General features: G+C 60.2%; 1 protein-coding gene across 6 annotated transcripts in view; it reads right to left on the reverse strand.

Moving 5' to 3' along the window:
• Nucleotides 1-27,222, reverse strand: part of SHANK3 (SH3 and multiple ankyrin repeat domains 3) — a 311,807-nt gene that overhangs the window by 281,469 nt on the left and 3,116 nt on the right. For 5 of the 6 annotated variants that reach the window (XM_051612097.1, XM_051612074.1, XM_051612067.1 and 2 more), the window contains exons 1-2: nt 14,348-14,426; nt 5,919-6,224 (exon numbers count right to left, since the gene is read on the reverse strand). In XM_051612097.1, the coding sequence (XP_051468057.1) occupies nt 5,919-6,224; nt 14,348-14,395 (354 nt within the window). In that variant the 5' untranslated portion in view covers nt 14,396-14,426. Of the gene's footprint in view, nt 1-5,918; nt 6,225-14,347; nt 14,427-20,343; nt 20,394-27,222 lie in introns of those variants that run through there. The other variant, XM_051612081.1, reaches the window with a different exon arrangement.

Genomic DNA, 27,222 nt, shown 5'->3' on the forward strand with positions numbered 1-27,222 from the left:
GCGATGTGCTGAGCCCTGATTCCTTGGAACAGGTTTTCCAGTGACAAAGTAAATAGAAAACCTGCACCTTGTCGCTGCCTAATTACAACCATGGTGGCAACTGGCCACGTGGGGGGCAGCCAGTGCTGCCCATCGGCTGCTGCAGAAAGGGTTTTCCCATGGGATGTATCCCAGGTTTGGTCAGACACCCTGCAGGATTTCAGGGCCAGCACCCACAGGCAGAGATGACTTCCGTGCCTGCTGGAGGCCCTTCAGCTTCCTCTGAGGATTGTTTCTGCATTGACACCTTCTCCAGTCTCCAGGCCCCAAACGAAGTTCTGATTTGCTTCCAAAGTGCTCCCACCACGAGGCTCTGGGAATTGCTTTTCAAATGTGCTTTAATGATCCAGACCCCCAATTCATAACTATTTCAGAGAAACAAACCTTAGCTTGGGCATGGTTCTGTCTCCTGAAACAACAATCTCATAAATCACGTGGGTGTTTCGGATAATTTTACCCCGGGTCTCCCCCACCCCTCCCGCAGAGCCAAAAGCTGAGCTGAAACGGCTCCTCCCAGAGGATAAGCAGCCAGGGGACGAACGCAGAAGCAAGTGGGCAAGACAAAGAAGCTCCACCAGAGTTAGAAGGGATCCAGAGGACCTTGCACATCACCCCCCTTCCCTTTGCCCAGACGTGCACTCCCGCCTCTGCAACCAGGGAGCACCAGCAGCTCAGGCAGAGCAGCGTTAAAGGAGGGGGAGGCAAATAAATTGCTGCCTTGGGAGCTATTGCAGAGCCCGGGCTGTCGAAACAAATTAATTCCCTGCCCTAGAGCCATGGTCCGGGATGGGTGCATGGAGGGAATTGCTGGCACAGCACTGACTGTGGGCACGGGGACCCAGCGGGACCGGTGGAAACCTTGGGGTGCCGCGCCGTGCTGCGCCGCTGGGTGCCGGGCTGCAGCCCCGCTGCCCCGGGGTCTGCTCACCCCTGTCCCCAGCTGGGACACTCCCCAGATTCAGCCCTGACACTCAGCAGGGGCAGCCAGGAGCATCGGGGCTTCACTAGCATGGGTGAGACCCTGCAGGAGACGATCCCTGCAGGCTGAAGGGGGAGCTCACTGGCTCTGCACCCCCAGGTCAGCACCACAGTCCTTCACTGCCCATCACACGCTGCTGCTCAAACACTTCCCCGCTGACCAGACCATTTTTCCTCCTCCAGGGATGTGACAGCAGCTGCTCACGTTTCCCTGTGCAGCAGCAGCGAGTGGTGAGGACGGATTCTATGCAAGGGAGTGGTGCACAGTGCTGGTTCACAGCGCAGTGTGTAGGGGGAGATCTACCCCGGGGCTGCATGTGACACATGCCAGCCCTGGGGCCGGCGGTCCCACAGGGAGCCAGGACACCCCAGAGCACAGTGCTGCCCCAGCCTTAGCCACCACAGCCCCAGGAAGCCTTTCCTCTTCTGCCAACACCTGAACCCACCCTGGAGCAGCATGGCTTTGGGACAGCAGTTTATATCATGCCCTCATGCCAGCAGATTTTCACTCTCATTCTTACTATTCGATTTTTAACCCCCAACAAGTGTTAGGAATAGTTTCATTCATCCTTTCCATATCTATCCCTTCTGTGAGCTCAGCATTTCTGCCTGCTGAGGCTCTGCAGTCAGCACCATGTTACTCAAACAGCTTCTTGCCAATGGAGCTGGCTGGTCCCACAGCTCCAAGGCCCTTGGTGTGGGATCTGTCCTCATCAGTCCCACCAAAGCCCTGCATGGGGAAGAAGCCTGCCCAGGGGACAGATGCCAGCACAGGACAGACATGCCAGACCTCCATGCCTGGACACCACAGGCCATCCATCCTCCCACAGGATGCAGATCCCTCAGCATCTCCCCAGCTTTCCTGGCTGTGGAACAGCTAACGAGCTGCGCTTCAGCATGATGCACTTTGCAGACAAGACCAAATTTTCCCCAGGGCTGCAAATCCACCTTACGGACTGTGATCCTGCCAGTCTGGGAACCCATGATCTGTCCTGAAACCAAGTCTGTCCCCACAGGGCTGCAGACAGAGCCAGGACGGCCAGCAGCTGTCTCTGGGCACTGCCTGCGCTGCTGGAGCAGAGGAGCAGAGCCCGGACCCTGGCACGGCCACACAGCCCTTGGCCTCCCTCCACACCTCCCGTGGACAGACAGTCCCATCCCTCTGTCCCACCACCACCTGCCCCTCTGCATCTCGCCTGTCTCTGCAGAGTGGGAGACGTGTCCTGTTCCCCCCGTGTCCAGGTTCCTTTTCTCCAGCTGCTGGTACAGGTGCAGGGCAGCTGAGCCTCTTCCCTGAGCCAGGAGTCAGGCAGGTTGCTCCGACTGTTTAACCTGAAAACTCTGGTAATCATTAGGAGATAACAACGACATGCCTGAGGAGACTGCCTTTTCAGAGACAAGGTCGTAGCCTGGGGTGGAGTTTGGCTCCTGACAATGAAAACCACTAACCGTGCATTCAAAGGCTTTCAGCTGAATAAAGACGGTGGTGAAGAGTTGCAAAGGATCCTAAAAGAGGCTTGGAGACAGCTCCAGGACAGCTGGGAAACTTGACTTGAAAAGTCAGCTGCTTTAAGACTGAAAGCCCACCTGGAGACCCCAACCCCAGGGAAAAGGGTCTGAGCAGCAAGAGACCATGCCAGAAGAGGGGTCCCCACCTGGCCTGTCAGTGTGCCACAGTCCTGCTAAGGCACAGCAGCCCTGGCAGGGACAGCAGGGCTGGCTCCGCAACACCCACTGACTGCAGGGAGCAGCCGGGCCTGGACAGCCCAGGAGCTGGAGCAGGGAAGAGTTCCAGGATCCCCTCCAGGTGGTGAGACCAAGCACCCCATGCCCTGTGAGAGGGGAGGAGGAGGCAGGGAACACACACAGCTCCAGAGCACATATCCTGTGAGCATCTCCAAAACACAGCAAACATCCTCTCACACATCGCAGAACGCCTCTCGGAGCAGACAGGAGTGCACAGCAAGACGGGACAAGGCTCTGTCGTTTTCCCCCTGCTCCCTTTCGCAGCTGCTTGGGTGTCACCTTGCAGGCAGGGACCAAGCCTATCTGCTCAAGGCAGAAGGAATAAGCACTGTGAGCAGAGAGCTGCTGCGTGGGGATGATGCACAGGAGCCTGGGGAAGCTGAGGGCTAGTCACAGGACAGCCAGCTCTCGGGGCTGCACACTGGTGAGCCAGCTGGGCTCCTCCTGCCTCCCTGTATGTCAGTGAAGGTATCTCAGCGAGCACTGGAGTTTGCAAACCAGGAAGTTTCTATTTAGGAAGTCAACTCCACCGGAACCATGACTGCACCAGCCCTCTGCAGGCACTGCCTTGGTCAGAAAGAAAGGGATGTCCCTGTCACCAGCTTGAGCATGGCTCCATGCTGGGGACTGTGAAGGGAGCAGTGAGGGTCTCTGGCTCCCCTCACCCTGCCCGAGGGCAGCAGAGGGTCTGACAGAGCAGCCAACACACTGCCCTGCTGCCCAAGGCTCCCCAGGGCAGCCATGCCATGCAGGGACAGTCCCTGCTCTGCACCCAAATCTGCTTTCACCCTGCCTTTCTGCCCGGGGGAGCAGGTGCCACAGCACAGCCTCTTGAGTCCCATCTGCATCCCATGGCATCCAGTGCACAATTCCCTGTGGGATGGGCAGCAGGGATAGGGCTGGTGGGGCAGCAGGCAGAGGGCTAGTGGCCAGCAGACACAGGGCTGGTGGAGTAGCCCTGCCCTCCCCAAGCACTGGGCACAACCTGTGAGCTCCTGCCACTCACACTGCAAAGCCAGACCCTGAGCTGCAGCTGCAGTGAATTCCTACACACATCACCTAGGCCGGTGGTGCCCCACATCCTCAGCACTCACCCCACACCTCTGCCAGCACCCAAGTGCTGCCCCACATCCACATTCTGCCAGCACCCCAGTGATGCTCCATACCTGTCTCTCTTGGCAGTCCAAGGGGAGCCAGGCCAGCAGCCCCCAGCCCCAGGCAGCCCCAAGCCTCCCCAGAGGGGCTTCTACTCTGCTGGTGCCCACCCCCAGCCCACAGAGAAACATTCTCTCTCCAGCTTAAGATATGCATCTGGCCTTGGGGAAGGGAGACCTGGGAGTGAAATTCCAACTTCCTACATGCAAAGATGCTCTGCCCTGCATTAAGTGCTCCATTCACTCCACTGCCCCCAGAGGATCTTGGGTCTGGACCACGCTGAGCTGCTTCACTTTGACTCTGGAATCATCCCCTGCTTGCAGGGAGTAGAGAAGGGGTGGGGGGTTACCAAACACCATCACCTTGCACGCAGCTCCAGCAGTGTCAGCGGGGGTGCTCAGCCCTTCCTGCAGCAGCCGGTCGGTCATCTCTAGAGCAGTGCCAGGCCGATGTGTCCCCAGCGCTGCCTCACCTGCCTCTGCCAGCACCCCAGCCCCAAGTGAGTGGCTCTCGGCCCCACCCGCTGCCCCTCCATCACTGAGCAGGACCTTCCAGTCTCCAAAAGAGAGCTCTTCCCCAGGGAAGAGGAGAGCTCTCACTGCCCTCAATCCTCCCACCTCCAGCAATACTTTGCTTGCCCCAAGTCTCTCTGTCCCCTCATACCCCCACCCCTCATGCCCAAGGGGCACCCCCTCTCCTGCCCGCAGCATTCCCAGCCAGCCGTGGCTCCCGGCCCTCCACCTCTACCGAGCACTCTGCCTTAGGGTTTGGCACCGCAGCCGCTCAGGGAACACGTCCCAGCACTGCCCAGGCTCAGCTTTCAAGCGCTCACCCACCCAAACCCCAGATGACCCCGGCACGGCTCCGGGCTGTCACAGCCACCCCACTCCTGGGTTCTCTGCTGTGCCCGGGGGTTCCCACCCACCGTGACACCCCTGCCCCCCGTGCCATGCGTGTTGCCCCACACCACGGCCACCCCGCTGCCACACCACGGTGCCTGTGCTCTCCTGTGCCACACCTGGGCTCCTGGCAGGTCACACCTGCACGTCCTGCAGGCCCGGCGCTGCGGGGCCCGGCACAGCCCGTACCCGCCGTGCTGCAGCGGGCCTGGCACCGGGAACCCGCTGCGGCCACATCGGCACAGGCCACGCAACCTACAGCCAGCCCCGCTGCCCGCACACCTGCCCGCACACCTACAGCCAGCCCCGCTGCCCGCACTGCTGCCCGCACTGCTGCCCGCACACCTACAGCCAGCCCCGCTGCCCGCACTGCTGCCCACACACCTACAGCCAGCCCCGCTGCCCGCACACCTGCCCGCACACCTGCCCGCACACCTGCAGCCAGCCCCGCTGCCCGCACACCTGCCCGCACACCTGCCCGCACACCTACAGCCAGCCCCGCTGCCCGCACACCTGCCCGCACACCTACAGCCAGCCCCGCTGCCCGCACACCTGCCCGGGCTGCTGCCCACAGACCCAGGACCCGGCTCCAGGCTCCCGCAGCCCGGCCCGGACGGTACCGGTGCTGGAGGCGATCCCAGCGCCGGGGCCAGTGCTGGTACCGGTCCCACGCCGGGGCTGGAGCCTCCTGAGCTGCGGCCGCTCCCCACGCCCTGCCCTGCTGTCAGGACCGGGGCAGGCGGCGGGAGCGGCCACGGGACGTGGGGCCCCGGGGCCCCGGAGCGTCCCGGAGGGGCAGCGCTGCAACCGGGGCTGCCCGGCCCGCCCGAGCGCGTCCGCATCGGGCTCCGCGAGGGAAGGGGCAACAGGGAGCGGGGCACCGGAGAGCAGGGCAGCGGGCACCGGGATTCCAGGGGGCGGGACAGTGGGGAGCAGGGCGCCGGGGAGCGGGGCAGCGGGCGTCGGGGAGCTGGGGAGGGGGCAGCGAGGCAGTGGGCACCGGGGCTCCGGGGCTCCGGGAGCCGTCCCGCCGTCCCGCGGCAGTGCCAAGTTTGCCGGGTGGGGAGCGGGCTGGGAACCGGGGCCGGGGCGAGCACTCACCGTCTGCTGGAGGTCGGGGATGCCGATGCGGACGACGATGGCGCCGGGCGCGGGTTCCTCCATGCGCGGCGGGGCCGCCAGCTTCGGGGAGCGGGGCCCGGCGGGGCCGCGGCCCGGGTCGCGCCGCGTCTCCTCCCGCAGGCCGGGCCCGGCGCCCGGCTCCCCGGCGCGGGGCTGCCGCTCCGGCGGCGGCGACTCCGGGCTCTCATGCTTGCTGCCGGCGGGGCTCAGAGGCATGCTCCGTGCGGCGCGGCGGGGCGGCCGGCACCGGCACCGGGGGCCGCGCTCACAGCCCGCCCGGGGACCCTGCAGGGGGGAGAGGCAGTGAGGGCGGCTGCCGGGGACCCCGGCCGGGACCCCGAAGAGGGGACCCCGGCTGGGACCGTGCCCTGGCAGGGGCCCGGGATAGAACCCCAAAATTGCACATGGGCATCCCCGCAGGGACACCCCCCACACCCCAGCAGGGAGCCAAGAGAGGACCCCCACACTGCACACGAGCAACCCCACAAGGACCCCAAAGGGGGACCCCAGCAAGGACCATCCGCTGGCAGAGACCCAAGGGAGGATGCCCCATCTCCACACAGGGACCGGGGGGAGCCCCACACTCCACCCAGGCCACTCCCACAGGACCCCTGACTGCCCCTCACAGAGATTCCCATCTTGGGGCCTCACCCTGGAACCCCCAACCAACCATGCAGGAATATCACAGTCATGACGACAAGGCTGCCCATTGGCAGAGACCCTGTGGGGACATCACCCCCCAGCAGAGATCCTGGTGTTGAGGGCCTTGCAGAGGACCACCCCCACCCTACATATGGGATTCCCAATGTCAGGGACCTCACTGAAAAGCCCCACACCATGCAGGGATCCCCACAAGTGCCCCCTGCCCCCCACGAGGGCCAACTGCCACTGCATGCCCCCAAAGCCCCCACAGTGGACACAGCCCCCACTGCAGTGTCTCCCACCAGACACTCAAAAGGGACCTTCCTCATCCTGGCAGCAAAGCATGAACCTGCCCCAGGTGTATCCCATCCCAGACACGTGGACACCCAGAGCCTCTGCTCATCCTGGGACAGGGCACACACTAGAGCCCGCACAGAGGGTCTGGACACAGCACCCTGGGGCAGAGGATGGGTTTTCCCAGCTTCTGGGGCCTGCTTTGCTCCACTGATCCAACCGTCTTCTCTCTGCACTGCCACCAATGACTGCAGTTCACCCTGGTGGCCCTGTCCCCCATCTGCAAACATGATCCTCCACCTCCACATCCCCCCCCAGCATATCTGGAGGGCCTGCCTGACTCCTTCCCATCTGCCAGGGGGACTCATGAGGGAGGCTGGACATGAGCAGGACAAGCAGGTGTGACTTGGAAGGGCTCAGCACCCTGCTTGTCCCTGGGTTTTACAGGGTCTTGGTTCTGGCCCTGTACACTGGTCATCCTGCAGCTGCTGGAGTGCTGCTGACCAGGAGGTCCCAGACACCCCTGCTGGGCAGCTCCCCCCCATGTGTGTCCATGCAGACATGACCAGCCAAGCTGGCTCCTGGGCTGCTGGCTCCAGCAGAACCTCCACGAGCCCTTGGGGCGAGGAGCTGGGGCTGCCTGCCAGGGGTTTCCCAAACTGCTCACACAACAGGATGTAGCAGTGCCCTTGTGCCAAAGCTTTGGGAGCGGGAGGACAGCTGACCTCTGTTTCCACCCCAGGGACCTGTCTCAGTCACAGAAGCCACATGCACTCACTGGAGGGTGTCAGGCCCAGCTACTGCCAACTCCAGCACAGAGCAGAGACAAAGCAGCCACTGCTGATGTGGTTGTTCAGCACCACGGGCTGCTTCTGCTGCCAATCCCCCCACCAGTGAGGGCTAATTACAGCCAGAAGGACCCTGCCTGCCCAGCAAGTCAAGCCCTCACTCCCAGGTAGGGACAGGGCAGCCACTGCCCTGCCAGGAGCAGATGGGATGCTGGGCTGAGCCCTGCAGGACCACACATAGGACTGTGTCCGGTCCATCCCTGGCTGGGATTCAAGGCTCTAATCTACATGACAATCCTCAAACAGAAATAGTCCCCAAACCACTGAGAGCTGGAGAGATTTACGGTATGGCCTGGATCTGTCCAGGAAATGACTAACTTAGCCCTCCCACCCCGAGGCCAAGGGACTGCATGAGGCAGGCACCAGCGAGCCTGGCTCTGCCAGCGCGGCCCTGAGGAACTCTCTCAGCTGGAGCAGCATCTGCTGCAAACACCTCGTACCAGCACGACAGGCAAGACAGGCAGAGAGGTCACATCCATGGACTAGAAGTCTGGGGTCACAGGGGGAGTCTCACGGGTCCTGGAGCATGAGCACTGCCATGCCAAGGCACTAGCCCCAGCACGGAAGTTATAGCCTGATCACAACAAAGAATGAAATCAGCCCAGGAGCCACCAGCTGGTCTCTGGGCGCCTCTTTCCTTCAATCCACACCTGCACCCTGTGCTGCAGAGCTGCAGGTCCTGTCTGCTCCTGAACAGTGGTTGGAGCATGTCCAGAGAAGGGCAATGGAGCTGCAGAAAGGTCTGGAGCACAAGTCTGCTGAGGAGCAGCTGAGGGAGCTGGGGGTGTTGAGCCTGCAGCAAAGGAGGCTGAGGGGAGACCTGCTGGCTCTGCAGCTGCCTGAGAGGAGGTTGGAGCCAGGGGGGTCGGGCTCTGCTCCCCAGGAACAAGCAATAGGATGAGACAAAATCACCTCAGGTTGTGCCAGGGGAGGTTTAGATTGGATGTTAGAATAAGCTTCTTCATTTAAAGGGTAATTACACATTGGAACATGCTGTCCAGGGTGGTGGTTGAATCACCATCCCTGAAGGTGTTTAACAGAAGTGAAGATGTGGTGCTTAGCAATAGGGTTTAGCTCTGGACTCTGTAGAGTTGGGTTAATGATTGGACTTGATGATCTTAAAGGTATTTTCCAAGCAGAATGATTCTGTGGTTCTGTGATTTACAGACACAAGGACCTGGGAGTCTCCAGCTTCCCCTGGACTCCACTCACTCCTAGTCTCTTTGTTCCACCTTGGAATGCCCTCCTGCCTTTGTGCCTGGGCAGGACACAGTGCCATGACAGTTTCAGTCATCCCCAATCAGCCCCTTTTTAAGTATGAAGAAACATTCTGGCCCAGCAGCACTGTCAGAACCATGCTCTTCCAGAGTGCTTGTCCTGCAGCAGCTCTCCTGCTGTGTCTCCCCAGGGTCTGAGAACAGCTCAACTCTCCAGCAGGGCATGGGGAGAGGAGAAGCCTCCTGCTCCACAGGGCACACAGCGTGCCCCATCCTGCGTCTGCCCAGGGCCCTGCTAGAGGTGCTCCAAAAATGCATTCCAGGAACACAAGCAGGGGCTGAGCAGCTTGCAGGTCTCCAGCAAAGGGCTTTGAAGAAGGCAAGGCCACCTCAAGGCCACCTGGCAAAAGCGAGGGCTGCAGGGAACGGGCTGGGCTCTGTGGCTTGGAGTCAGGGACACCAGGGACAAGGTGGGGCTGGTGAGGGGAAGAGGTGGATGACATGACTATGAGTCACAAACAGCCAAGAAGGAGCAGCCGGCTGAGGTCTGTCAGCACAAAAGACAAAGGAGGAAGAGTGGTCAGGAAGGGAGATGGCAAAAATATGTGTCAAGCAAAGGGCCAGAGAGGGGAGCATGGATAGTGTGAATGGGGAAGCCACTTGGTGTGGCAGAGTCACACCGAGTGGCTTGAGGCTGAGAGGAGAAATCCACAGCCACCGAGCAAGGGGCCTCCCCAGTCGGCCACCAGCAGCATCCTGGGGGACTAGTGAGGTGGCACAGTGTCCAGGGAGGCTGACCTGTCCTTGCACAATCACATACACTGAGACACAGCAAGACCAGGAGGCACAGCATGGGGCTGGGCACCCCGGGGCAGCCAGCATCCTGCAGCCAGGGGCTGAGGCAGGACCCGGCACAACCCACCAGGACCCAGAGGGCCCGTGGTCTCAAACTCAACAGCCAAGGGAAGCCAGGTCTGTACAAGGGCGCTGTGTGTGTGCGGGCTGCCCGGCAAGGACAGGGAGATGGGCCAGCAAAAGCCCACATCAGAGGTTCCTGGCCTGGGATTGCTCCGATGGGACAGGCAGAGCCTCGCCAGATACACCTCCATCTGCCTCTCAGTCAGGTCTGAAGGTAGCTGAAGGCTGGACACAAAGTGAGCTGTCCCCACTGCTGCTCTGCTACTGCCACGGGCTCAGGGCAAGGACTGGGACTGGGATTGAACTTTGTTAGCCACCTGGAAGAAGGGATCAAACAGCACCTTAATGAAATGTCATGTGAAACCGGAAGCAGGCAAGTGAAAAGGCCATAAAGAGATTAGAAACAAGAGGAACACCAAGTTCTGCTGGGAAAAATGCATGCTGTAAAGAGAGAAATCACCAGAAATACAAGTGACATGTGGTCTGACTGCATCCACAGAGGTGGGCAGGCTCTGGATCAGATGGGACAACAGCAACACACACTTGTGTTCACCCAGGGAAGCAGAGAGCCCCAGAAGACCTCCCACAGCTGAGGCATGGCCTGCAGGGCCAGGCTGGACCAACCTGGTCCAGTGGGAGGTGTCCCTGCCCATGCAGGGGGTAGGAACTGGATGAGCTTTAAGGTCCTTTCCAACCCATACCATTCCATGATTCTACAATACACCTGCACCTTCACCGAGCTGGCACGGGCCCATGAGCCACAGGAAGCCTGGAGCCGACACAAAGGAATACTTTGGATCCAGAGCCACCTGCCCAAAGGCCTTGGGGAGGGATCCCGAGCTCTGTCCATTGCCTCTCTGGAGCCATGGGGGCAGGGGCACCATTCTGCATGAGTCCCCCCAAAGGCTGCAGCTTTCTCTGACCGTGTGCTGCCCCAGCAGGGCCCTGGCTCCCCCCAGTTTCCCCCCTGGCTCCCCTTGGTTCCCCCCTTGCTCCTCCCCTGGCTGCCCCCCTGGGCACGCACAGGGAATCAGGCAAGAGCCATGCCACTGCCATCCCTCTGTGCTGCCCAGCCACCCCCATACCAGCCTGCCACAGCACCCCGAGCCAGCCAGGACCTTCCCCCACATCAGTCCTGCATCCAGGATGTCCCCGTGGGCAGAGGTGGCTCCGGCTCGTGGCTTCATGGGGACAAATCCCCCCCCTGCCCAGCCTGGTAGTGGCACCCATCCCAGCCTGTCCCTGCCATCTGCTGCCTGCAGCTCCATTCAACTATTGCCGCTCATTGGTTTTATTTCTTTCCTTTTTTCCTGTCTTGTTATTTCACTAGGAGAAATTAAATACTCCAGATGGTAATTGTCAGGATTATTCTTGCTTTTTCTCCCAGTCTTCTGGCACCTCATTAGTTCCCAATAATGTTTAGGACACAACTGTGAATGGTTGGAAAAATCCACTGGCCACCCCCGAACTCCGTTACAGACTTGCAGAGTCATTCACATTCATTTTCTCTTATTAAATCAACTTCTTTGCTGAGGAAAAAAAAATCACTTATCTTGAAAAAAAGATACAAGTTGAGTATCTTAGAAATTATAATCCAATGAGTCTTACTCTAACACCAAGAAAAACGGATGAAAAATCATCAGAGAGTTATAAAATCTTTCAGGAAGGTTTTATAGTGACAGGAACAAATCAGTAATGCTTCCATCACAGAAAGTCACGCCTCACTAGTGTAGTAGGGCTTCCTGCTCTGTGTAGTAGAGCACAAGCTGCAAGAAGCACCATGAAGTGAGACCCAGCGCAGAGCAGCTTCTTCTGCTTTCCAAATGCTCCTGGTGACAGTCCTCACAAGAGGGTGTAGAGTCTAGCCACCTTTACCTCTTACGCTGTGAACAGCGTTCCCTGACAGCCTGCCCTGCTCTCCACCATTCCTGGTGTTACAGTCTAAGCCACCTTCCCTGGCTCCTCTCACAAACCCCTCCATCCAGGCAGCCACGCCGCTCACCTCCCTGCGCTGCTGAACGCTGCTCTGGCACCTGAGCTCCTCATCAGGGCTCCAGGCCCCCTGGGTTAGAGGTGACACAGAATCATGGCCCTCATTATCTAGCAGTGAATCTTCCTCTGGAGAGGAGACCTTCACCTGGGAGAATCCTGGGAAGTGTGCAGTGCTGACACTGTGGTGGTGGGACCCAGAAAGGTCCAATGGGTAAGAGCTGAAGATGACAAGCAGCCCCAGGGCACTTTTTACAAGGGCATGGAGCGATAGGACAAGGGTGAACAGTTTTAAACTGAAAGTGGGTAGATTTGTATTAGATATTAAGAAGAAATTCTGGGCTGTGAGGGTGGGGAGACCCTGGCCCAGGTTGCCCAGGGAAGCTGTGGCTGCCCCATCCCTGGCAGTGTTGAAGGGCAGGTTGGATGGGGCTTGGAGCAGCCTGGAATGGTGGGAGGTGTCCCTGCCTATGGACTGATGCAACTGGATGAGTTTTAAGGTTCCTCCCAACCCAAACCTGTCCGTGATGCTATGATAATAGCAGGAAGAGGAAATCAAGGCACTTGGCAGCAGAGGTGCCAGCTGGAACTTCTGCTGGGGCAGGGGAAGCTGGCATCTCCCCGGGGAGGGCAGGTGCTGCCACTCCGTCCTGTCAGGGTGCAAAGCGGGTTGGTGCAGCCAAGGGGAGCCCAGAAGGGTGCACAGACCTGTGGCTGCTGCCAGCTTTGGCAGAGGGTCCTGCAGCCTGTGTGAGAGCCAGAACTGGCCAGGGCTGTGGGAGGGCAGGAGGTGGCTCTGTCCACCCTCAGGGAAAGGGCTGCTGACACCCCAGGTGCCACCTCTGAAATCCTGGTACCAAACTCCTTCCTCCAGTTCTCCTCTCTCTCTTACTCTTCTTCCTGGAAAGCTGTTTCAGATCCTTATTCCCTGAGATGGTGAGAAATGGCCTAATTTCTAGCCCACACATTTACGACTAGTTTACTGACTCTTGCGTCAGCATTGTCTGTTGGCTTGGGCAGCTCTTCCCGCCTTTGTTTATGTAAGTATTTATATGCATATCACAGGCAGCAATTAGATCCATGCTCAGCCTCACTTTGTAGGCTAAACAAATGATACTTTGTGGTCTCCTCTTGCACTGCAGAGGCCTTCCCCCAGGGACTGACAGACCCAGGAGGGGCCCTGGTCACAGGGACAAGTGGCAGGTTTGATAGGCACTCCCAAGAGTCCTGTGCACGGCTCCTGCCCTTCCAGGCTTCAAATCCCTTGTCACCCAAAGCATGCACCACAGGGAGGTCCCAGCTCCCACCCCAGCAGCAGCTCCTCAGACACTCCCAGTCTGCTTGGGAGCACTGGAAACGAAATGAGGGTCAAGCAGCTGACACCCCAACAGCAACAGCCACAATCTTGTCAGAACCAAGGGAGATCTCACCCAGCAGAACTGCACACCTTCCACAGCCTCCTCGGGGGGCTGCCAGTCACCCAGGCTGCATGGCCATCAGCACCTGAGGGGCTTAACCTGCTGCCCACCACACTTGTCTTGCAGAGACCTCCAAGCCCCTGGCTGTACAGCAAGCCGCCCAGGACTGGCAGTTTTCCCTGGCTGAGACGGGGTTAAATTTCCTGCCCTCTCCAGCACATGCTTTCCCGTGCACAGCAGCCTGCTGGTCCCTGTCTGGGTCTCTCCACCCACATGCCCAGTGCCTCTGTGTCCCCAGAAAGGTCCTTTGAGGAACAAGGTCTCCCGAGACACAGGAGCATGGGGATGAGCACGGCAACATGCCCAGGTCCCTCCAGCATGGCACGGGAGGCTGCAGGAAGCTGCTTCCTAGGACAATGCTGCTTTCCTGGGAGAGAAGGCAGGGACCAACAGCCCGAGCAGCATGACATGGCCGGGACCAGGTGCTTGGGTCACGCTGAGGTGCGGGAGAAGTCCACGGACACCCCAGCCCTGCCCCACGGCCTCAGGCTGCACCAGGTCCGTGCTCCGGGGCTGTGGGTGGACACAGCCGTGTCACACGTGGGGACGCCCTGCTGGGGTGCTGTGGGGAGCGGCTCATGGGGCTGTCGCTGCGGGTTCCCCGGACAGCTGGGAGTGCAGGGCTGTCCCGGCTGCTGTTGGGCGCAGCCTCTGCCTCGCTGCCTGCGACAGGACCAACCAGGACAGACTTCACACGAGCTGCTCCAGACCAGCACCCAGGCAGCCGCACCAGGGACCGGGCTGCGCAGCCACCCCCTGCCCCAGCACAGCCCTGCCCGGCCGGGCCCGGCAGCCGCGCTGCACAGCCTGGGCAGCACCTGCCGCTCCACGCCCCAGACCCAGCAGCGGCTCCAGCAGCTCCGCAGCACCCCAGGCCCCCTCCTGCCGCAGCTCCCAGCCTGGCCTGGCTCTGCCGTGCCAGCTCCTCAGTCCTCCAGGTCCTCCCGGGACCTGGGCCGTGTCCGTCAGCCCTGCCCGGAGCCCCCAGCCCTCTCGTGCGTGGCAGGGGGTCGAGCCCTCACCTCCAAGGCCCGGGGAGCGTCCGCTCTGGCGTGGCTGGCAATGCCCATGGGACCAGCAGAGCCGTCCTCTCGCACCGGCCCGACGTTACTGATTCACCAGGGCTGGCGGCGGCCGAGCGCGCGGTCGATGGCTGCGGGCACGCTGGCCGGCTCGGGGCCTGGGCGGGGGGACGGGCGCGGGAGGGACTGTGCTGTTCTGCCCCTAACCCTACCCGGGACGCCGGGCTGGTCCGGGCCATCCTGCCGGCTCTGTGCCCAGAGCGAGGGCTCTGCCGTGCCCGAGCCGTCCTCGCTGCTCATCTGCTGGCAGACAGGTCGGCCAGCCCTGCTGTTTGCCATGGCTGCGTCCCAGCACCGCCTGACAGGCAGCAAAGTGCCAGCCCAGCCGTGTCCTTTGCCACCGCTGCCCCTGCCCCCCAGAACTGACCCATGCAGCGACTGGGCAAGGCTGGGGCAGGGCTGGGGCAGGGCTGGAGAAGGGACTGGGCAAGGCTGGGGCAGGGCTGGGGCAGGGCTGGAGAAGGGACTGGGCAAGGCTGGGGCAGGGCTGGGGCAGGGCTGGGGCAGGACTGTGCTTGCTGTGGCCCCAGACTGAGTGTCAGGATGCACAGAGCTGATGAGAAGAGCGATGATGAGTGCTCATTGATCAGCCTGCAGGCGGGCGCAGTGTCCTACAGGGCCTGATGGGTAATTCTCCTGCCAATTGATTTTCCCTCTCTCCATTTGCCAGGGTTAGTGGGTCACTGGGCATGTGCAGATGATTAAAGGGCAAGTCCTGCAATGCAGGACAGCTCTTGAGAGCAAAATCTCTGCACCAGTGCTTGACTGTCCTGGGGTGACAGTGGAGCATTGCTGACCCCAGTGAGGGGCAGTGGGATACGAAGGAGCATCCTGTGCTCACACAGTGGCAGACCTGGGAACATCAGGGCTGATTTCTGTCTCTGAGTGCCCAGCAAAGGGCTGGGGTCACCCCTGGACTCCCCCAGCACACATGGAGGCAGCTGCAGCCCGTGGCTGCTGGTGATTTGCAGGAGATCTTGCCTGCAGAGCTCTGGGGCTCTTTGGCACAAGGACTCCTGAGAGTTGTCCTTAATAGTTCATAAAATCATCAACAGAAGGGACCTTAGAGACCATCTAGTTCCAGCACCCCTGCCATGGGCAGGGACACCTTCCACTAGGCTAGGTTGCTCCAAGCCCCATCCAACCTGCCCTTGAATGTTTCCAGGAATGGGGCCACCACCACCTGTCTGGGCAACCTGGACAAGCGTCTCACTGTTTTGCTAGGAACTCTGATAGGCTGAATACACCTTCCTCGGGAAAAAAAAACCCACATACTCTCACAATAAAATAAAAATTATCCTTAGGTAAGGGGAACATTTTCCTTCCAAAAGTGTTGCCTCCTCTTGTACATTAGAACGCTGAAGCTTCTGCATCTCAACTGCTATAGGACTGTCCCTGGCACAATTCTGCACAGCACCTACCAGCCCTCATCCCAGCAGCCCCTCAGCTGCTGGAGGTAGTCACCCTCTCCCGAAAGCCAAGAAAGCTTAACAAGGCAGGAACAGCCACACTATCCTTTCTCTCTCCAACAGAGGTGGCTGAAGACTTGGAAGCTTGCAGGATCTGTTCTCCTATGATACAGCTGGGATCCATGACTTCTGTGTGCCATGGGGGCACTTCACAGGACCTGGCACCACTAATACAGGACTCCAAGGATGTGGTGACAGCTGCTGTAGTGGGGACAGTGTCCCCAAAGCCCCATCACCAAGCAGGGCCTGCCCCAAGCCTGTCCCAACAGGGGTGTCAGCAAAGCCCAGCTCCTTCCTGCCAGGCATGGGGACCCAGGCAGGACAGTGTGGGCTGGTCCAGCCCCAGATCCTGGGGGTCTGCAGAGCCCATGGTCCGAGGGGCAGTTCAGCACCCAGCACTGCCCATGCCACCCCTCCTGCCCCGGGAAGGTTTCTGCAGAGCAGGAGCTGGGGATGGCTGCAAGGAGAACATCCTCAGCAGGAGGCACTGGGGATCCTGGGGGCTTCACGCCCCCCCACAGTCACTCTGAGCATAGCCATGGGAACATCACTTAACAGTCACCCTGGAAACCAGGCTACACCTCTCCCCAGCACATGCCAGGCCCTGTGCACCCCGGCCAGAGTCCTCCTGGTCTGGAACCCCCCATGAGCTGCTGCCCAGCCCGTGGGTCACAGCCCCCTCACAGGACCAGTGGGGACAGACCACCCCTTACCGGTGGCACCACTCCACCCACGGGACCACACAGCAGATGGAGACCACCACAAGGACCAGAGCAGGGAATCGGACTCCTCCAGAGTCCTGTGGACCAGCCTGGCCACAGGAGGTAAGCACTGGATGGACTGGCATCTCCTCCAGTCCCACAAGTCACTGAACCCCACCAGCTCCTCACGTGGAGCCAGAGCAGAAGGCTCCCAACCCACCGAGGCAGGAGAGGAGCACCCCTGGGGCAGACACACAGGAGGACATGGCCAGGAAAAACACAACCCTGGAGCCTGCCCACCGTGGACAGGCTGGCAGAAAGAACATCTGCTCCTTCTATCCCCCCCCCACCACTGCTGGGCATAACCACACAGCCCAGGAATGTGGTATAGCTCAAGGACAAGCAAATCCAAGCACTAGGTTCCCACACTCCCCACCCCTCACCTCCACAAGCACCTCAATGTCCCTGCACAGTGAGCAGAGGTTCAGACCTGAGGAAGCACAGCCAGGTGAGCCCACAGCCCCAAGGGGTGGGCGATGCCCTGCAGAGCCAGCATGCTATCCTGCAGCCCCATAGCCCTGCCCTGGATCCCCCACAGCCCTGCCCAGCCCGCAGCCCTGCCCTGTACCCTCCACAGCTCCACCCTGTACCCCCCACAGCCCTGCACGCTCATCAGCCCCCCCCGGCTCCAGCTCAGCACGACACAGCAAGATCCAAGACACCGAGGACCTCCAGGAACCCATCAATCTGCAAAGCAGCCCAGACAGCCCTGCTGCTGCCATGACCTGCCACCCCAACACGGCCACGACTGAGGTCCCATCACCATCCCCTCACTCAGCCCCACCTGGGATGGTCCTGCCGTGCCCCACACCGACCCCGCCTCCCTGCCAGAGCTCCAGGCCCCAGCAGCACAGCACAGGGTCCAGTGCTGCCAGTGCTGGACCCGTGTCACGGAGCGTGGGTTCTCACCTGTTCCCAGGGTCCCGGTGCCGCCCTGCTGCAGACTCTACCCAGAGCTGGTGTCAGGGTGGAAAAACATCCTGCGGCCGCAGGAGCCCCGCGCCCGCCGCCCGGCCAGCCCAGCACACCCCAGCACACCCCTGGCGCTGCCGCTGAGCTCTGCACTAATAGGATAAGGCTGCCTCCATCTGCCCGTCTGGGCCTGAGGCACTAATCGCCTCCGGGTATCCCTGCCCGCCCCACAACCCTGCTCCCCCTGCTTCTCTGCTCCCCCTGCTCCCCTGCACCTGCTCCCCTGCCTGCCCTGCACCCCTGCTCCCCCTGCTTCTCTGCTCCCCCTGCTCCCCTGCACCCCTGCTCCCCCTGCTTCCCTGCTCCCCCTGCTCCCCTGCCTGCCCTGCACCCCTGCTCCCCTGCACCCCTGCTCCTCTGCCTGCCCTGCACCCCTGCCTGCCCTGCTCCCCTGCCTGCCCTGCACCCCTGCTTCCCTGCTCCCCTGCCTCCCCTGCTCCCTCGCTCCCCTGTCTGCCCTGCTCCCCTGCCTGCCCTGCACCCCTGCTCCCCCTGCTCCCCTGCTCCCCTCTCTGCCCTGCTCCCCTGCCCGCCCTGCAACCCTGTTCCCCCTGCTCCCCTGCCTGCCCTGCTCCCCTGCTCCAGCCCCATCCCACCTCGCAGGGCCAGCACAGGGCAGAGCTGCTGCACTGGCAGCTGTCAGGGAAGAGGCTCCGGGCAGCCGCTGCAGGGACAGAGCTGGGCTCCTGACACATCTGCAGCACCCAAGGCCCACAGACTTGGGCTCCTGATGAGCAGGGAAGGACGGTCCTTCTCCTCCAGGACTGGGGACAAAGCCCTGCAACAGGGATTACCTTTCCCGAGCCCAGATCCACAGGGCCCCACTCCCACTGGGATCTGCCATTCTGCTGCAGAATGGGGAGGACCAGGTCAGAACACTGCCTCTGTGCAGTGATCTGCTGCCAGTGTTCAGAAATGATGCTGCCACAGCTCTCAGATTTGGGCCCTGCAAGTCACAGATGTGCTCTGGGACCTGGCAGGTCTGACTTCACTGAACACACAAGCTGGCAGAAGAATGTCTTGGATAGATGCCCATCCCTCAGTACAGACACAACTCACCCCCACTGTACTTGTTCCAGGGCTGCACCTGCCCTGCTTGTGCAGCTGGAGCTGAGACAACAGCAGAGCCCTGCAGCTGGGGAAGCACCCTGGGCAGTGCAGCTCCCCAGCCCTGAACCACCTGGCAAGGCACTACATGGCACAGCACAACACTACACTGCATGGCACAGCATGCCACTGCATGGCACAGCACAACGCTGCACTGCACAGCACGACATGGCACGGCACGGCACTGCACAGCATGGCACGGCACTGCATGGCACAGCCCTGCACAGCCCAGCACTGCACAGCACTGCAACTCCCCTGCACGGAGAGGCGCGGCGCAGCCCCCGCAGCGCAGCCCCCGCAGCCCCGCACGGAAACACGCAGCACAACCCACGGGCTCAGCCCACGCAGCACTGCCAGCACTGCCAGCCCTGCACGGGCAGCCTGAATTATCAGGAGGATTGACACAGTGAAGTGGCAACACATTTCAGGGGTCCTGGAACGAAGCTGCAGGCTCTGAAAAGAGCCTGTTGAACCCAGAAGAAGCACCCGCTCTTCCTGTGCATTAGCATTTCATGTTTCCTTTGTTTCCTTCTCTGGTTTCCAAGCCTTCATCCTGCAGCCTGACAAACACTGCCTGCTGCACAGCACAGCTCAGCTGCCTGGTGCACAGGGAGAAGGGGCTGGGTGTCCCACAGAGGTGTCCTTGTGTATGGGGGTCCCTCGCTTCCCAGCTCGTCCCTGCCCTGGGGTGGGACACAGCACTGCAGTAAGTGAAATGGGTTGGCAGGTCACAGCCTGGGGACAGCACGTCGGGGTAGGGGCACCCACCGTGGCTTTGCTTCCCTTTGTGGGACAGCAGCTCTGGCACCTGGCAGCAATGGTGCTGCAGGTTCCCTGTGCACACAGGAGCTGTCCCCATGCCACGGCACCACGCCCCCGGTGCCAGCCTCCATGCACCCACACAGCAGCACCCAAAGCCTCAGTGACTCTGTGTGGCCAAAGAAAACACCTTCACAACTTACTGCACATTCTCAGCCAGCTCCTGTCAAGGTCTGTAGAGCAGCACCCAGCCCATCAGAGCAGCAGGGGTGACATGATCCCCAGCCACACCATTGCTGGGGACGGGCAGCGCATGCAAAGGGCCCTGTGTGTCTCAGACAGGGCATGAGGAAGCGCCCAAGCAGTCAGGGCTGCAAGAAGCACCCACAGCAACATGATGTCCAGGAATCCTCCTGTCCTCTGAGACCACTGGTACTTGTTCCAGGCAGAGATCCCTGGACCCCAGCTGGAAAGGCCTGGGGGATGCATCAGAGAGGGCACCCTGGATCCTAGCTGATAGACCCAGGCAGACCCGGTCAGCCAGTCTCGCCTGGGACCTTTCCTCTTGATGCCTCCCCAAAACACATCACGTAGCAGTAACGATCTCCCTCAAATCCAAGCTGCTTCTGCTCCACTTGCAGCCTACCCGAACACATCCTGTCTCCTCCCGCCTGGCCCTGCTGTCCTTTGCCAGCCCTCGCAGGCCCCACCTCTGCCCTCAGCTCTCCCTGAGCACCACAGCCAGGTCCCTGTCCTCACTGTCCTGGACTGGCCATTCCTTCCAGGGACAAGGTTGCAGGGCCCCAACCAGCTGGAGCCCCCTCCCCAGCACGTGCCATCGGTAAGGGGAAGGACAGGCAGCACTCACCTGAAAGGATTGTCACGGGCCGGGGCTCACAGCGCTCCCTCTTCATCAACCTGCAGAGAACAGAGCAAGGACAGCATCAGCCCAGCTCACTGCACCCCTGCAGACAGCAGACCCAGACCCCGGGCAGCACAGAGGTGAGGGATCCCCAGGATAGGGAGCAGGAGCATCCCAGAGCAATCCTCCGATGAGACACCGGGGAGGGAGGCACAGACACGCACGGCACGAGCAACAGCTGCCCCACCACAGTGTCCCTGTGCCCTCCCACCCGTGCCAGCCCACCCTCAGCCTGTGCACAGGCACATCTGCTGCCCCTAGGTAGGATGGAGGACCAGGAGCCCCAGCTCAGCGAGACCACGTGTGAGGGCAACGTGGCATCCCAAGGGAGCAGCCTGGGCCCCAGAGCCAGAGAAGGCGGAGGGAGCCACCATGGGTTGGGGGGTCCTGGAGCACCTCTCCCACCCTGGCCCAGGGGGTCCTCCAGCACTCCCACCATGGCTGATCCACTCCCAGGCAGAGTCCTGGGCCAGCCACAGCGTAAGGACGGGTGCAGGCTGGAGGGGAACTCAGCAATGCTACAGGTCAGCTCCTCCAGAGGGTCGACCCTTGCTCTTGTTTGGGACAGTGATAGGGGACCAGGGCCCTGCTGAGACCACCTTCCAGAAGACAACACTGCAAGTGCCCCAGCCTAAATTCAGGAACAGCTATGGGCAGCCAGGAAAAGAGGAAAGTGTATCCACAATGTCTCTGCTCTCTTATATGCTGAAAATGTGAATGCTCTCTCTCCTCGCTTCTCATTAAAGATCCTTTCTGGGTGAGTGGCTGAAATGGCTGCTCTGTTGTAGAAAATTAAAAATGCATGACTTGGGATTTCTTGGAGCACGCCTGTTGTGCTGCAGCTGGTGTCAGCAAGTGCAAGGTGCTGCGGGGGAAGGGGCCGCGGCAGAGATCCCGGTTCTGCAGAACTCGCGCTGTGCCACGTGGGCAGCTGGGGTGCCAACCAGGCTTTAAACATTTTATAAGATATACTCCAGCCTCCACTGGCAGAGGCATCACAGACACAGCCATGCACCTGGAAAACTCCTGGGCCGTTGTGTGTCTCTCTGTAAAAGGACACTGCCGAGGTCCCAGGGGGCCCAGCAGGACGCTCCAGACGCAGCTGCCATGGCCCCACTGGCTCCTCTCCTGAAAAGAGCTCACAGGACACTTGTGCCATGAAAACAGGGAAACCTGCCCTGGCTGCTTCTGTAGGAACTGAACAAAGGAGCACAGGGCACAGGTGTGTGAACCAGTGAACCAAGTCTCCTGTCCCTGAGCACCCGGAATACCAAGACTGAGCGGAGCAGGTGGGGGGGCAGGGACTGCTGTGCCAGCAGGGACATCAACCCTCGAGGAGCTCAGCCCTGGGGAGCTGAAGGGCAGCAGAGCGTGGGACACCTGCCCTCCCTCCCTCCCACCCACCAGTGAATTCCCTGGCTGCAGCACCGAGTGTGCTTGGAAGCCAGGCAAGGGCACAGCAGTCAGGCCCTGCCACCCCCAGTGCTGCCAGGACACCTTCTTGCTGCCATCTGGAGGCTGGATGAGGGGGGTTCTGTGGAGCCACAGGGCAGGAGCTCCCGGTCCATCGAGGGCATCTCAGGCAGTCCAGGGATGCAGGTTGGCACACGTGGCGGGTACAGTCACACGTCACCAAAGGAGGCACAGCCCAAACGCTCTGTCATGCCAGGTGGCCTGGTGGCTCCACACCCTCCAGGCCTCCACAGGGCATCACGGACAGCTCAGCAAACCAGGCCCCCGGAGCACAGGAGCCTCCCCCAGGCACACACCAAGGCCCCAGGTTGCAATGGCTGCTGGCATGGCCAAGGCACAACCCCAGGAAGATGAGCTGTGAGGCCCTGGTGGCACCTTGTCCAGCCCAGCTGAGCACCAGCTGCACTTCACCACCATCCCCCCTGGGATGGGAGAGCTGGGGCAGCACCCAGAGTGAAACAGGCAGCAGAGCATGTAGAAATGGGACCTGCAGAGCCATCATCCTGGGCACTGCCCCACGCATCCAACTGGGGCACAACTGGGCACCAGGACCCCCCAGGAAAAAACAAGTGGACTCGGAAACTGAAGGCAAGAATGACCAAAGGGCAAGAAAAACTGTCATAAAAAGAGAAAGGAAAGAGTGGAGATTAGTGCCTTAGAAGGAGGCAAATAAGAAGGGACTCAGATAAAAGGCTGTAACATCCTGAGCACTCTGCAGAAAGGAGATGACGCTTCTGCTCTTTTCATCTCACAGCGTGAGGGCAGCAGGAAATGTCGTGGGATCTCTCACTAAGGAAAGGAAATCATTCTCCACATGGCCCGTAACTGGATGCTGTTGCACTGCTGCAGGAAGCCCTCCAGGCCCAGAACACTGCAAGTTCCCAGCCAGACCTGGAGGTTTCCGGGGGTGAGGACACCAACCAAAATCCCTGGTGGCAGCGATCTGGCCAGGCTGTGCAGCCCCGTCCCGCAGCACCCCAAGGCCAGCAGCACCACCCTAAGCACAGCCAGCAGGTCCCCTGCCGGTCCCCAACTCCCTGGGCAGTGCCAGAGGTGGCCAGGGCAGCAAGACGGTCCCAACAGATGACTTTGAACTGCAGAGTGGCTCCCAGCACCAATAGCTTGCCTTGCTCAGCCTCCAGTAGGATGGCTCTTCCTCCTGGTTCTCCTCCACACCATCTCCATCCCACCCTGACCTCCACAGCAGATCTAGGCCAGCACAACAACCTCCTTAGCTCCTCCTGAGCTGGACCTCTCAAGCACCATCTTCACCACCTCTTCTGTCCTCACGTGACGAGAGCCCCATGAAATACCAACCATGGGAACAGACATCCAGTAAAGTCAAAGGCACTGACCTGCACGGGAAGAGGCTCAGGAGATAAATTAAGTGCTTATAATATGAGCATCTTCTCCCAACCCTGATAACAGGCAAAGGAGATTTATGAGTTTATTATTGGACCTGATAAATTAAACTCGTCACAGAAGAATAAATTATGCAGATGATCTGCGATGTATTTAGACTGCAGCTTGCACAGCCAGGATCCCAGCCCTCACAGTCCCTGCGGATCTTGCTGTCTGCCAAGCCAGAGGGGCCTTGTTCAGACTAGCAGGGAGAGCTCCAGGGAGAATGTTATTCCTCTTGCTCATGAATGGCAATTTTGCCTCTCACTTGTCTAAGTCTGACTCTTTCATCACAAATGTCCAGACTCCCTGCTTTTCATTCAGATTCTCCCCTTTTCAGGATAAGGGGCGAGGGCTGCAGCCTCGCAGTGACCACGGCCACTGGTCCCCAGCAGTGTCACAAACATGACACGGTCACAAATGACAAGTCTGAAGATGTAAAATGGTCACCAAGACAGAACTGAAAGCTGAGAAGCATAAGGAGATTCGTGTCTCAGGAGGGTTGTGGGAATGCCTCTCTGCACTGAGAGATGTCCCTGGGTTATGATATGGCAGATGGGACACACAGAGATGCCTGTGATCTGCATTCATACAGGGGGGACACCCCCCTTTCTGCATCCTGAGGTCTTCTGGGGCCCTGACCCCACAAAAGGACAATGCCACTTGGTCTCTCTCACAAGGATCACCAAGGAATCCATTCCAGGTGCTCCTGACAAGAAATGCAGACAAGACCTTCCCCAGCTCCAGGGCAGCCACCAAGGGCTGCACATCTCTGTGCCAGACCAAGCTTGGCCACTGGCCTGGCCACATGGCAGCCAAATTGCCACCCCAGCACAGCACTGCCTGCTCAGGCACAGCTGCTCCACGTGGCCTCCAGGGTCCTGTGGGTCTCAGACTGGAGGTGAGCAGCCAGGTTAAAGCTCCAGCATGGCCACCATGTCCCAGCAAGCTCCTACTACAGCTCCGGGGATCTGTGCCGCTGCAGAGGAGCAGGAGACATGGAGGCAGAGGCACAGCCTGCAGCACCCAGTGTGTCACATCCTGTACCCCCACGCACACCGGGAGCTGTAGTCCCTCTCTACCGAGGCCAGGAAACATGACATCAGGCTGTGAGGACAGGGCTGAGCCTCCATGGAGCTCCTCAGGGCAGGGAAGGTCCCCGGGCAGTCCGGCCCGTGGGCGGCTTCCGCTGGCGATGAACAACAGTGTCCAGGGCCGAGCCTCTGCGGGGCCACGGCACTTCCTGCCATTCTTTGTGCTCCCCTGAGGATGTCTATAAAAAGCAGAAGAATCCAGACCTGGAAGTTTACACCACTCCTTAAATAAGCCAGGAATGCCAGGCTGTGCTGGCGGAGGGAGCCCAGCAGTCCCCAAGGGAGGAGCAGCTGCAGGAGGTGGGACACAGCCCGGGACCACTCGGTTCTGTGCCAGGGAGAAGTGAAGACCTGAACCAAACTGAACCCTGGGGTTTCTTGGTGCAATCAAGGCCCAGCCAATGACAAAACCTCTCCTGCCCACTGAGGTGTCTCTGCTGTTCTGGAACTTGCCAAGTCATCCACTTTGGCTTGCACTCCTCCCCTACAGGGCTGGGTCCAGTTCTGGGGTCGCCAACACACAGAAGCATTGAATGCCAGGTTGGAAGGGTCCTCAAGGATCATCTGGTACTACTATAGTTGACATGAGATGGCTCAGAACCCTGTCAAACTGAGACTTAAAACTGTCCAATGTGGGGGAATCTGCCGAGTCCAGAGGAGGCCCCGGAGATGCTGGGAGGGCTGGAGCAGCTCTGCTCTGGAGACAGGCTGGGAGAGTTGGGGTGTTCAGCCTGGAGAAGAGAAGGCTCCAGGGAGACCTGAGAGCACCTTCCAGTGCCTGAAGGGGCTCCAGGAAAGCTGGGGAGGGGCTTGGGACAAGGGCAGGGAGGGATGGGAGCAGGGGGAAGGGTTTCCAGCTGGCAGAGGGAGCTGGAGCTGAGATGTGAGGGAGAAATTCTGGGCTGTGAGGGTGGGGAGAGCCTGGCCCAGGTTGCCCAGGGAAGCTGTGGCTGCCCCATCCCTGGCAGTGTTGAAGGGCAGGTTGGATGGGGCTTGGAGCAGCCTGGAATGGTGGGAGGTGTCCCTGCTCATGGCAGGGGGTGGAATTTGAATGAGCCTGAAGGTCCCTTCCAGCCCAAACCAGTCTGTGATCCCATGACTCTCCGACTGTACAACCCAAAGAACCAGCTCCTCCCACACGAGGCTCAGCTTTGCCTGAGGAGGGGTCACTGTGCCGAGATGCTGGCCCTGGTGCTGTCCATGCACTGTCCCAGGCTCAGCACAGCCCGTGCAGTCACCACTGAGTCCCCACCACCCAGAACCACAAACCCACTGAGCTGCAGCCAGAGAGGGGAAGACGTGCTGCTGCCAGGGAAGATCTCTCAATAATTAATGAGATAAGAGTCTCCTGATCGACCTGCTTCTCCGCTTACCAAAGTCCCCGCTTGATCTGCTCCCCACACCGAGCTGGGCAGCCTGGCTGCTGCTGCTGGCACAGACACCTCATCCCCTCAAAGTCTGGGCTGAACCTTGAGAGACCACCACAAAGCCAGCGCTGCCTGCCCTTCCCACGCTGCCACCAGGAGCCCAGGCTCCCATGAACCACGGCCTCTGCCCGTTGTCACAGTGACGGCAGCTCAGCTGCCTTAGGAGTGGGATGGCAATTCACTCTTTGTGCTCCTTTTAGCTGCAGGGCCTCCCCCTACTCCAGGTCTGCCACGGCAGAGGGGATTCCTGCCCCACGGCACCACCGAGCCCCAGCTGCACCCGCAGCTCCTGCCCCCAGTGTCCCTGGTGCCAAGGGGGAGAGCTGGACACTGGACCCCACGTCCCAGGCTGGGGAAGGAGGCTGGAGCAGGGCAAGGCACAGCTCGTCCCCCTTGCTGCCCCGGAGGGACCATGTCCCTACCCTGCAGATTGGCTCCCACAGCTTGTTCCAGATCCTCCTCATCTCCTGCTCATCCAGGCTCACCCAGTCCCACCCCTGCCATGGGCAGGGACACCTCCCACCATTCCAGGCTGCTCCAAGCCCCATCCAACCTGCCCTTCAACACTGCCAGGGATGGGGCAGCCACAGCTTCCCTGGGCAACCTGGGCCAGGCTCTCCCCACCCTCACAGCCCAGAATTTCTCCCTCAGATCTCCAGGCTGAACACCCCAACTCTCCCAGCCTGTCTCCAGAGTAGAGCTGCTCCAGCCCTCCCATCATCTCTGTGTCCTTCTCTGGACTCTCTCCAACAGCTCCATGTCCTTCTGGTGTTTGGGACCCCAGAGCTTGACCCAGCCCTGTAGGGGGGTCTCAGCAGAGCAGAGCAGAGCAGAGGGGGACAATGCCCTCCCTGGCCCTGCTGGTCACACTGCTGGAGATGCAGCCCAGGACATGGTTGGCTTTGCTGGAATCCAGCCCACCCTGGCCCCCTGCCACCCTCCCCCCCAGCCCTGCACTCTCACCCTGCACACACGTGCCTCCCCTGTGCACATGCACGTACACATGCCCGTGCGGAGGCAGCAGGAATCATTTTTAGCCAGTGGAAATCTCAACAGAATATTCTGTAGTGAGCTGCTCATGTGTCTGTGTGCACCTCCAGAACACAACTGAGCCTTAAGTGAACAGGGCAGTACAAAACACAGTCCAGATCTGCATTACTCATATCATAATACTAACAATATTAAGCGTACTTAGGTATTATATGAATATTTAGGTGTTACATGCTGTACAACAGAAAATATCTCCTTTGTGCCCTTTTTGCCCTCAGCACCTTTTGCCACATACCTTGCAAGTTTGGCACAGTCAGCAGTCTCCACAGAGGGTTACTGTGGAGGTGCAAAACGCACAAGAACTTTGTAATGCATTGAAGTGTTAGTATAAAAATAAACTATGGAAACTTGTTATGTGCTGTCTCCATTACCTGCATGTC

The sequence above is a fragment of the Apus apus genome, chromosome 1 (genome assembly GCF_020740795.1).
Source record: "Apus apus isolate bApuApu2 chromosome 1, bApuApu2.pri.cur, whole genome shotgun sequence".
Lineage (NCBI taxonomy): Eukaryota > Metazoa > Chordata > Aves > Apodiformes > Apodidae > Apus > Apus apus.